Raw genomic sequence first — 12,404 nt, forward strand, 5'->3', positions numbered from 1 at the left:
ACAAGCTAAGGAATATCAAAGATTATTGGCAAACTACTTGGAATTAGGAAGAGACAAGAAAGGATGCTCCCCAATAGTTTTCACAGGGATCATGGCCCTGTTGATACCTTGATTTCAGACTGCTACCATATAGAACAACGAGAATAAATTTGTTTTTTTAAGTCACCCAATTTATGGTACTTTGTTTCAGGTTATCTCACTTAATCCCCACAAATACTGCTATGAGAAAAGTACTATTTTTCTTTTTCCCTTTGTATCTATAGAAATTAAGCCTCAAAAAATTAAGCAACTTGCCAAGATCCCTTGAGCCTTGGTTCAAACCTAGGTTCTTTCTGATTCCAGAGCCTGAACTCCTCACCTGCTATATCAACTAAAGAATTAATGAAAAATCGTGTTTTTGGATCTTCTATCCCATGTCAGCCTGGTATCACTAGAGAAAACTGTGAAGTGCCATTCAAATATTAGGGGGTTTTATTATCCCCCCAGGTGCATTTGTAGCATGATATTGTAATCTGGGACACTTTTGAGAATGAAAAAGATGCTACTCACAATTACCCTGGGACAAGAAGCCTAAACCAGCACTGTCTTGGGAAAATCAGGGCTTACAGTTACACTATTTTTGGCTCATTCCTCAGTGCCCCCTCTGCCTGACTCCCAACCAAAAATGACAATATAGTGACTTTACCTAATTCTAATAATTACAGTCAGAAAACATCAAAAATACCTTAACTATGCAATAATAATAACATGGCACTACAAAAATATTTCTTAATGACGAGCAATGTACACAACCTAAGAGTTATAAGAATAATTTTGTAAGATGATTAATCCATAAAGAGAAAGAATGCATCTTGATTATTGAGCCAAAAGTATCTGAGAAGTCCTTCCAGACCTCTGAAGACTGAACACCCCATCCTTGGAAGGTTAAACAAGAGAGAAAGAAAGGTGTATCTTGTTTGAGACTCTGCATATTAAGGCTCTAACTGTTACAGTAACCAAGCCAACAGACTAATATTTTGGAGAATATCAAGTATCCATTTTTACAAAAAACAAAACTGCCCCTCTTCCAGACTCCTTTCCGAGACTGAGGAAAAAAGAACTTTCTCAGAGATCTGGACTGGAAGTTGTTATTTCTAGTCTCACCCAAACTTGAACCTTAACAGTGTGAGAAGAGTCAGGCTAGCCATCAGAAAGAACTCCATAAATTCAGACTTCTGCCAAGATAGAGCCTTCTCTGATTATTTCTAAGACAGCTAGGTGGTCTTGGAGGTCACCTAGTCTGGACTGTAACCAAATAATAAAGTAATAATCCTACATGAGCATAGTATACTATTACATAATTATATAATCTAATAAAAAGCTCAAATTAAGGCTCTCTGCATTCCTGAAGTTGGCTCCCATGGCCTTTATCTGAGGCTAAGACACTCAGTAAAACTGTTTATAAATGTAAATATGCACTTATCCTTCACATCAAACATTGTATAATCTGAGTAAACTGTAGGGTTCTAAAACATTAACTGTGTTTACCTCTATGTGGGAGGATTCCCAGTAATTTTCTGTTCTACTTTATTCATATTTTCTCACTGAGAATATAGTGCCTTTGAAATTATATTAAAAAAATAATATTTTTGAAATTAGAAAAGAAAGATCTTTAAGGAAGATCATTAAAATATGAATAAAGAACTTCCAGTTCCTGGTTCAGCATATAAAAACGCTGGGGGGTGCTTGGGTGGCTCAGTTGGTTAAGCATTTGCCTTTGGCTCAGCTCCTTATCCTGGGGTTCTGGGATGGAGCCCTGCATGGGACTCCCTGCTCAGAAAGGAGCCTGCTTCTCCCTCTGCTGCTCCCCCTGCTTGTGCTTGCTTGCCCTCTCCCTCTCTCTCTCTCTCTCTCTCTCTCTCTGTCAAATAAATAAATAAAATCTTAAAAAAAAAAAAAAAAACCTGGAATATGCCACTCCATCCTAAAAACAAGCAAAAGACTGACAAACTGAAAAATCAAAAACTCTTCTTAGATCCTTCAGAAAAGCGAGGTCACGGGGCAAACTGCTGCCTCCAAAATTAGACAGACCAACAGACTAATACAGAGAATCACTAACCCCCTGGGAAGCAGTGCCAAGGTAGGGAAACCTGAACTGCAATTGCTGGAGGCTTAGCATTATGTGCCTGAGAGGTAAATCCAGGGGGACACAGTCATCAGAGGTCCCTACACTTTTGTGAATTTTGTCTCCAGAACCTCAACCTGGTTCTCACAACAAATACTAGAGAAAAAAAATCTCCTCTTGTTTACTGTAAGAGGAGGGAAAAGGAATTATTTTTAAATACTCCAGAGCATTCTATTCTTCTTAACAAGGTCCGCCCTCAGGAAAAACTACTTAACCAGTGGTTTTATCTGAGACTAAGTGACCTTTGGGGAAAGAAAATAAATAATCCCAACTTCCTCTAACCATCCTATCCCACCTAAGGAGAGAGTACTGAGAAGCACATGTGGAGTTCACAATCCAAAGGTACAGACTCACTAAAAGACAGAGACATACTCATAGAAATATAGAATGCTTCTCCTTCACCCTCTTCACCATCACACTACTAAAGGCCTGTTTATAGCAATTCTTTTTATCCAGTAAATCATGTCCAGCTATCAAGAAAAAAATTATAAGATGTAACAAAAAAGCTAAAAAACACAGCCTGAAGAGACAGAGCAAGCATCAGAATCAGACTCTGATACAGGAGGGATGTTAGAATCCATAGACAAGGAATTTAAAACAACTGTAGTTAAAAATGCTAACAGTTCTAGTGGGCCAAGTAGAAAGCATGCAAGAACCAATGGGCAATGTAAGCAGAAAAATGAAATCGTTAAGAAAGAACCAAAATGAAGTGCTGGAGGTAAAAACATTGTGACAGGAATGGAGAATATCTTTAATGGACTTATTAGTAGACCAGGTGTAACTGAGGACATAATCTCTGAGTTTGAGGATATCTAATAGAAGATTTCAATATTGAAAAGCTAACAGAAGAAAAGACTGAAAAAAAAAAAAAAGAACTCCCCAATAAACCCATAATAGAATATCCAAGAACTGTGGGACAACTATGAAATAGGATCAAAGAACAGGGGCAACAAACAGAAAATAGTAAAGAAATATGATAGGTATTAATTCAGCTATGTTGACACTTTGAAAGTCAGTGAGAGGGCAGCCCGGGTGGCTCAGTGGTTTAGCACCTGCCTTCAGCCCAGGGCCTGATCCTGGAGCCCCAGGATTGAGTCCTACATCCTACGTCGGGCTCCCTGCATGGAGCCTGCTTCTCCCTCTGCCTGTGTCCCTGCCTCTCTCTATCTGTGTGTGTGTGTGTGTGTGTGTGTGTGTGTTTCATGAATAAATAAATAAAATATTTTTTAAAAAGTCAGTGAAAAGACAAAGATTGCCAGAGTGGATCAAAAAACAAGACTCAATCATATTTTCATACAGGAAACCCATTTTAAATATGTATACATGTATAGATCAAAAGTAATTTACTGGAAATATACTACGCTAACACTAATCAAAAGAAAGCAGACCTAGCTATATTAATTTCGGACAGCGCAGACTTCAGAACAAGGAAAGTCATCAGGGATTGAAGAGTATTGCATAATGATAAAGGGTCTCTTCTCCAAAAAGTCATAATAATCCTTAAAATGTATGTGCCTAATAATGGAACATTAAAATATCTGAGACAAAAAATAAATAGAACTACAAGGAAAAAACAAATATATTATTATAGTGGAGACTTTAGCTATATCAGAGATAAATATACCCATCAGGAAAAAAAACAAAACAAAACAGTAAGAACATAGTTGAATTTAAAAAATACAATCAATCAACTGGATATAGTTGGGATCTGTAGGCTACTTCACCCAACAAAAGCAGAATACATATTCCTCTCAAGCATGCATGGAATATTCATCAGGATAGATGACATTCTGAGCCATAAAACACACCTGAACAATTTTAAAAGAATAGAAATCAGGGCAACCCCAGTGGCCCAGTGGTTTAATGCCGCCTTCGGCCCAGGGTGTGATCCTAGAGACCCGGGATCAAGGCCTCCCTGTGTGGAGCCTGCTTCTCCCTCTGCCTGTGTCTCTGCCTCTCTCTCTCTCTCTTTCTCTCTCTCTCTCTCTCTCTCTCTCTCTCTGTGTCTGTCATGAATAAATTTAAAAATATATTAAAAAAAAAAAAAGAATAGAAATCTTACAAGGTTTGCTTATAGACCAAAACAGAATTAAACAAGAAATCAATGACAGAAAAATAGCTAGAACACCTCAAAATATGTTTAATCTACAAATATTTGGAGATTAAACAACACACTTCTAAATAACACATATGCCAAACAAAAATTCCAAAAGAAAGTTAAAACTGTTTTTAACTAAATTAAAATTAAAACATAATTTATGAAACTTTGTGAGATGTAGTGAAAACAATGATTATAGGGAAATTTACAGCACTGAATGCGCATATTAGAAAAGAAAAAAGAGCTAATATCAATCATCTAAGCTTCCACCTTAGAAAACTAGAAAAACAAGAGCAATTTAAATCCAAAGTTGGCAGAAAAAATAATAAAATTAAAGCAGAAATCAATGAAATTGAGAATAGGAAATCAATGGAGAAAATCAATAAACCAAAATCTGGTTTTTAAAAAGACTGAAAAAAATCAATAAGCTAGGCTAAGAAAAGAGAGAAGGCACAAATTAGTAATTTCAGAAATGAAAGAGGGGCCATCACTATAAATTCCATGGACATTAAAAGGATAATAACAATTCAATGCTCACAAGTTTAATAAGCTAAATGGGATGGATCAACTCCTTGAAAAATACAACCTGCCAAAACCTAAAGAAGAAATAGACAATGTGAATAGGCCTGTATCTATTAAATACCTTAAATCAGTAATTAATAACCTCCCCAAAAAGAAAGCACCAGACCAAGATGGGTTCACTGGTGAATTTTACCAAAGATTTAAGGTAGATATTATGCAAGTTCTCTACAATTTTTCTCAGAAAGTAGAATCAGAGGAACTACTTTCTAATTCATTCTACAAAGCTAGAATTGACCTAATATCAAACTAGACAAAGACATTACAAGAAAAGAAAACTACGGACTAATACCTCTCAGGAACATAGGTTCAAAAATCCTCAACAAAATAATGAGTCAATTCAATATTATTCAATTCAATATTATTCAATTAAATTGAATCCAACAGTGTACACAAAAGAATTATACACCACAACCAAGTGGAATTTATCCCAGGTATGCCAGGCTAGTTCAAAATTCAGAAATCAATTAATGTAATCCATCATATCAACAGGCTAAAGAGGAAAAAATTCACATGATGATATCGTCAGATGCAAAAAACACATTTGACAAAATTCAACATCTATTCATGATTAAAATTCTCAGAAAATATGAATGGGGGAACTTCCTTAACTTGATAAAGACTATGTACAACAAACCTTCAACAAACATCATGCCTAATAGTGAGAAACTCAAAGTTTTCTCACTAAGATCAGTAACAAGGCAAGGATATCCCCTCTCATCACTGTTTTTCAGCATCACACTGGAAGTCCTAGATAAAGCAAGAAAGACAAGAAAAGGAAATAAAGGGGGAAAGATTGGGAAGGAAAAAATAAATCTGTCTTTGTTCATAGATGATTTGATGATCATCTATGCAAAAATTGGAAAGAATTGAGAATGAAAAATTCCTGGAACTAATAAATGATGATAGCAAAACTGCAGGTTACAAGGTTAATAAGCAAAGCCAGTCATTTTCCTATTACCTAGCAAAGAACTAGTATAAACTGAAATTCAAAAGCACAATACATTAGCACCCGAGAAATTAAATATTTAGGTATAAATACTGAGGAGTGACAGTACCTGATTTCAAGATTTACTGAAAAGTTACAGTTATAAAGAGAGTGGGGAATTGGTGAAAGACTAGACAAACTGATCAGTGGAAGAGACCAGAGAACCCAGAAATAGACCTACATAATATAGTCAACTTATCTTTGACAAATGAGCAAAGACAACACAAAGGAGTCTTTTCAACAAACGGAGCTAGAACAACAGGACATGTACTTATAAAAAAAAGGAAACCAAACCCAAAACTTAAAACCCTTTAAAAAAATCAACTTAAAATGGATCACAGATCTAAATGTAAAATGCAAAATCATAAAAATCTTAGAAGATAACATCCAAAATCTAGATGATCTTGGGTTTGGCAAGTCATATAAAGTCATTTATATGACTTTTTAAATATAACACCAAAGGCACAATCCACAAAAGAAACACTTGATAAATGAGACTTTATTAAAATCACAAACATCTATTCTGCAAGTAAAAAACAAACGAAAAGAAACCAATAACTGTCAAGAGAATGAAAAGAAAACCCACAGGCTGAAAGAATACACTTGTAAAAGATATACCTGATAAAGAACTGTTGTCCAGGGACGCCTGGGTGGCTCAGCGGTTGAGCATCCGCCTTTGGCTTAGAGCATGATCCCAGAATCCAGGATCGAGCCCCACGTTGGGCTCCTCCCAGGGAGCTTGCTTCTCCCTCTTCCTATGTCTCTGTCTCTGGTGAATAAATAAATAAAATATTTTTTAAAAAGGAACTGTTGTCCAAAATATACAAAAACTCTTAAAACTCAACAGTGAAAACCAACCCAATTAAAAAAAAAAATGGTCAAAGACCTTAACAGACACCTCACCAAAGAAAATACACAGATGGCAAAGAAGCATATGAAAAGATACCCCACATAATATGTCATCAGGGAAATGCAAATTAAAACAACAAAGACATACCAGTACACCTCTATTGGAAAGGCCAAAATGCAGAACTTTGACAACACCAATATCAGACAAGGGATGTGAAACAACAGGAAACCTCATTTATTCATTTTACCATTCAATGAAAATGGTACAGCCACTTTGGGAGACAGTTTGGTGGTTTCTTACAAAAGTAAACATACTCTTACCTAGGATCCAGTAATTGCATACCTTGATATTTACTCAAAGGAGTTAAAAACTTCTGTCTAGGAATGCCTGGGTGGCTCAGTGGTTGAGCGTCTGCCTTTGGTTCAGGGTGTGATCTCATGATCCTGGGATCAAGTCCCGCATCAGGCTCCCCATAGGGAGCCTGCTTCTCTCCCTCCTCCTATGCCTCTCTTTCTGCATCTCTCATGAATGAATAAATAAAATCTTAAAAAAAAAAACATTTGGCTACACAAAAACCTACATACAGATGTTTATAGCTGCATTATTTATAACTTCCAGAACTTGGAAGCAACCAAGATGTCCTTCAGCAGGCAAATGGATAAACCATGGTACATACAATGAAATATTATTTAACATTAAAAAGAAATCAGCCAGTGAGCCATAAAAAGACATGGAGGAAACTTCAATGCATACTATTATGTGCAAGAAGCCAATCTGAAAAGGCTACATACTGTATGATTCCAACTATATGATGTTCTGGAAGGCAACTCTGGTCACCACTACACCACTACAGCACATATATATAATATTCTGGAAAAGACAAAACTATAAAGACCATAAAAATATCAGTTTTTTGAAGACCAGGGATTAGAGGGTAGAGGGACAGGGATAAAACAGTGGAGCACTGAGAATTTTTAGAGCAGCTGAAACTAGTCTCTGTATGATACTGTAATGGTGGACATATGTCATTATATATTTGTCCAAATCCACAGAACACAGAACGTGTAAAATCAACAGCAACATTAATTTGTTACAAATTTACAGTCCCAGATATTTGTGGTCAATATGGTGAAGCACTATAGTTAATTAATAAGTCAACATAGACCGGACATCTTTATTCCTATTATCCATGAATTTGATATTTTTTCCATTCATTTAGACCTTATTTAATTTCTCTTGGTTTTGTAACTTTCTCTAAAGAGACTGTGCACATCTCTGGTTGAATTTATTCCTGAGTATTTGATATTCTCTGACACTATTAAAAATTAGTTTCCTTCATTATAATTTCGGGTTGTTTGTTGTTGCTGTAGAAAAATTGATACATTTGCAGGTAACTCTTGTATCTGGTCAACTCCCTAAAGTTTTATTATTTCTAATATTTTCCCTTCTTATATTCTTTTGAATTTTTTTATATAAACAGTCTTATTGGAAAATTATGGTTTTTACTTCTACCTTTTCAATCCTCATACCTCTAATTTCTTTTTCCTTTCTTATTGCTTAAGGCTACAGACTCCAACATCATGTCAAATAGAAGTCATGATACGGGTATTTTTGTTTCATTTCTTAATTATTTGAAAATGCTTCCAAAATTTCCGTATTAGTGAAAAAAAATAATTTATCAGTTTAAGGAATTTTCTTCTATTTCTAATTTACAAAGAGTCTTTTTCAATTGTGAATTCAACATTATCAAACTTTTTTCTGTATCTACTAAAATAATTACATGTTTTTTTTCCTATAATCTGTTAGTGTGGGAAATTACATTTATCAATGTTTTTAGTTAAGTCACCCTTTCATACTTGGAATATACTCAACTATGTCACGATATTGTTAATTTTCCACACACCATTGGCATCAATTTGCTAATATTTTGGAATATTTGAATCTATATTTTTTAGTAAAATAATGCTAGAATTTTCTTTCTCCTAATGTTTTTGTATTAGATTTTTAAGTATTAGAATTTTGAATGTATCAAAAATATAAATTTTATGTAATAGAAAATGCCACAGTTTTAAAAGAAAGCTGAGAGAAAATATGTGCAAAATATATAGTTGACATAAGTTGCGACCCCAAATATATAAGTAACTCTCACACATTGATAAGAAAAAAAACTAACAACCAAAATCAAAAGGGCAAGAGATATAAAACGAAACTCACAAAGGAGACAACCTAAATTTTAATTACATTTATCAAATATTATAAAGAGACTCTCAACCACAATATAGATTGGGACAATACAGATTTATAAAATTATTATATGCCATTTAAAAACCCATCAGGGGGCAGCCCGGGTGGCCCAGCGGTTTAGCGCCGCCTTCAGCCCAGGGCCTGATCCTGGAGACTCATGGGATCGAGTCCCACGTCGGGCTCCCTGCATGGAGCCTGCTTCTCCCTCTGCCTGTGTCTCTGCCTCTCTCCCTCTCTCTGTGCCTCTCTCTGTGTCTCTCATGATTAAATAAATAAAATCTTAAAAAAAAAAAAAAAACATCAGAACAACAAAACTTTAAAAACCAACAAAACCAAAGTTCTGGTGCTGTAGACAATACAGAAAAACAGAAATTCCATCTCTGCTGGTGGAAGTATAATTGGTACCACCGATTTGTAGAGCAATTTGGGAATATCTTGTGAAGTTGAAATATGTGTGACTTATTTCCTAACAATTCTACTACTAGAGAACCTGTCATTTAATATGCTCCAGGAGGGTGTAAAATAGAATGTTCATAACCTTCTCTCAGTAGGAGGATGGCTAACTGAACTGTGAGAGATAAAATGAATAAACTATACCTGCCTATATCTGTACATCTTGAAAATTGCATATTGGGTAAAAAAACACTAATGCTAGTGTACATGTAAATAACATGTACAATATGGGAACATCTTTCGTAAATCTTGAAAACATACGAATCAATCCTATATGTTATTTAGAGCTACAAAAGAGTGAGTTAAAATATAAAGTATGGATGGAAAAGATACACACCAACTTCATGAATTAGAGGACTTCAGGGACGAAAAGAAAGGAATGGGGATGGACAAACGGGTTTCTATTGCAATATTAAATGCTTATTTTTGCAGTAGAAGAAAATGTGACAAAATGTTAACATTCGTTGGGGCATCGGGGTGGCTCAGTGGGTTTAGCCTCAGACTCTTGATTTCGGATCAGGTCTTGATCTCCAGGTCTGGGATCCATCCCTGCAAAGGGCTCCCAGCGCAGCTGGCAGTCTGCTGGACATTCTCTCCCTCTCACTCCCCCCCTGCTCGGTCTGTCTCTCTCTCAAATAAAGAAATAAATATATATTTTTTAAAAATGTTAACATTTGTGGGGCTGGATCCAGGATCCTGGGTTCAAGCCTGGCCTTGGGCCCCCTGCTCAGCAGGGGGTCCACTTCTCCCTCTCCCTCTCTCTCTCTCTCTGTCTGAAATAAACAAGATTTCTTTTAAATGTTAACATTTGCTATTTGATATAGAGCTTATTTTATAATTGCCTAGTTTTTTTTTTCATGCTTTAAAAACATGTCTCATAATTTAAAATAAAAGAATTTCTTTAGTAAAGAAATGACAAGTGGGGTATTATATTACCCCCGTTACTGTCCTTGACACCTTGCTCTGCGTATTGTCCTTGTGACTGAATATTCCCTGAGCCAGTCTCTCATCTGTAATAACGGAAGGGTGCAGGGGTGACCCTGGGGGATGCCCCGTCGGATGCTCTAAGCGCCTCCCCCTCTCCAGCCCCTTGCACCAGCTTCTCAGACTCACTGCTCCAATTCGTCGCGCGTCCATCTTCTTTGCCTCCTTTCCTGCAAAGTCATCAGGGAACATTTAACCAAAGCACGCTCAGGAGTCGACTTTGCTAAGACCCTGGAAAAGTTTTGGGTTTGCTTGGTTGCCTCGCGTTTAAATTAAAAGCCTGACGCAGACGGTGTGCACGGGGAGAGGAGGGGGCGGGGGACGGATGCCGCGGGTTCCCCCCCCCCCCCCCGCGGGCCGCACACGCGGTACCTCCAAGGCGGTCGCGGACCCGAGGGCAGACCCAGGAAGGCGGCCCGGGCCGCGGGCTCCAGCCGGTGCAGCGGGCTCCCGGGGCGCCCGAACCTTCCAGGCCGAGGACTCGGCTGCAGCCATGGGCTACCAGGCGCAGGGGCCCGACGTGCCTCGGCAGGTAACGCTCCGGAGCCGGCCCGCGTCGCCTTCCCGCAGCCGCCCGGGGACCCCGCCTTCCCCTCGGTGCGGCGGAGCACCCCGAAAGGGCTCCCGGGGAAAGGGTTTGCCTCCCTGCGACGTTTTTTTTTTTATTGCCGGAAGCTTTCCAGGGTGACCCCAATCGCGCCCGACCAATGCAGGCTCCACGGGGGCCCCCTGTGCCCCAGGCTGCCTAGAGAACCCCCTGTGCCCCAGGCTCCCCGGAGGACCCCCTGAGCCCCAGGCTCCCCGGAGGACCCCCTGAGCCCCAGGCTCCCCGGAGGACCCCTTATGCCCCAGGCTCCCCGGAGGACCCCCTGAGCCCCAGGCTCCCCGGAGGACCCCTTATGCCCCAGGCTCCCCGGAGGACCCCCTGAGCCCCAGGCTCCCCGGAGGACCCCCTGAGCCCCAGGCTCCCCGGAGGACCCCTTATGCCCCAGGCTCCCCGGAGGACCCCCTGTGCCCCAGGCTCCCCGGAGGACCCCCTGTGCCCCAGGCTCCCCGGAGGACCCCCTGTGCCCCAGGCTCCCCGGAGGACCCCCTGTGCCCCAGGCTCCCCGGAGGACCCCCTGTGCCCCAGGCTGCCCAGAGAACCCCCTGTACCCCAGGCTCCCCAGAGGACCCCCTGTGCCCCAGGCTCCCCGGAGGACCCCCTGTGCCCCAGGCTCCCCGGAGGACCCCCTGTGCCCCAGGCTCCCCGGAGGACCCCCTGAGCCCCAGGCTCCCCGGAGGACCCCCTGAGCCCCAGGCTCCCCGGAGGACCCCTTATGCCCCAGGCTCCCCGGAGGACCCCCTGAGCCCCAGGCTCCCCGGAGGACCCCCTGAGCCCCAGGCTCCCCGGAGGACCCCTTATGCCCCAGGCTCCCCGGAGGACCCCCTGTGCCCCAGGCTCCCCGGAGGACCCCCTGTGCCCCAGGCTCCCCGGAGGACCCCCTGTGCCCCAGGCTCCCCGGAGGACCCCCTGAGCCCCAGGCTCCCCGGAGGACCCCTGTGCCCCAGGCTCCCCGGAGGACCCCCTGAGCCCCAGGCTCCCCGGAGGACCCCCTGAGCCCCAGGCTCCCCGGAGGACCCCCTGAGCCCCAGGCTCCCCGGAGGACCCCTTATGCCCCAGGCTCCCCGGAGGACCCCCTGTGCCCCAGGCTCCCCGGAGGACCCCCTGTGCCCCAGGCTCCCCGGAGGACCCCCTGTGCCCCAGGCTCCCCGGAGGACCCCCTGTGCCCCAGGCTCCCCGGAGGACCCCCTGTGCCCCAGGCTCCCCGGAGGACCCCCTGAGCCCCAGGCTCCCCGGAGGACCCCTGTGCCCCAGGCTCCCCGGAGGACCCCCTGAGCCCCAGGCTCCCCGGAGGACCCCTGTGCCCCAGGCTCCCCGGAGGACCCCCTGAGCCCCAGGCTCCCCGGAGGACCCCCTGAGCCCCAGGCTCCCCGGAGGACCCCCTATGCCCCAGGCTCCCCGGAGGACCCCCTGTGCCCCAGGCTCCCCGGAGGACCCCCT

The 12,404-nt window shown here is 41.8% G+C and overlaps 1 protein-coding gene across 1 annotated transcript in view; it reads left to right on the forward strand.

Moving 5' to 3' along the window:
* Window positions 1–10,738: 10,738 nt before the first annotated feature.
* SLC38A11 (solute carrier family 38 member 11) overlaps window positions 10,739–12,404 on the forward strand; it is a 59,213-nt gene continuing 57,547 nt past the window's right edge. The window contains exon 1 of the mRNA XM_077883621.1: window positions 10,739–10,892. Coding sequence (XP_077739747.1) covers window positions 10,854–10,892 — 39 coding nt within the window. The 5' untranslated portion in view covers window positions 10,739–10,853. The remainder of the gene's footprint in view (window positions 10,893–12,404) is intronic.

The sequence above is a fragment of the Canis aureus genome, chromosome 34 (assembly GCF_053574225.1).
Source record: "Canis aureus isolate CA01 chromosome 34, VMU_Caureus_v.1.0, whole genome shotgun sequence".
Classification (NCBI taxonomy): domain Eukaryota; kingdom Metazoa; phylum Chordata; class Mammalia; order Carnivora; family Canidae; genus Canis; species Canis aureus.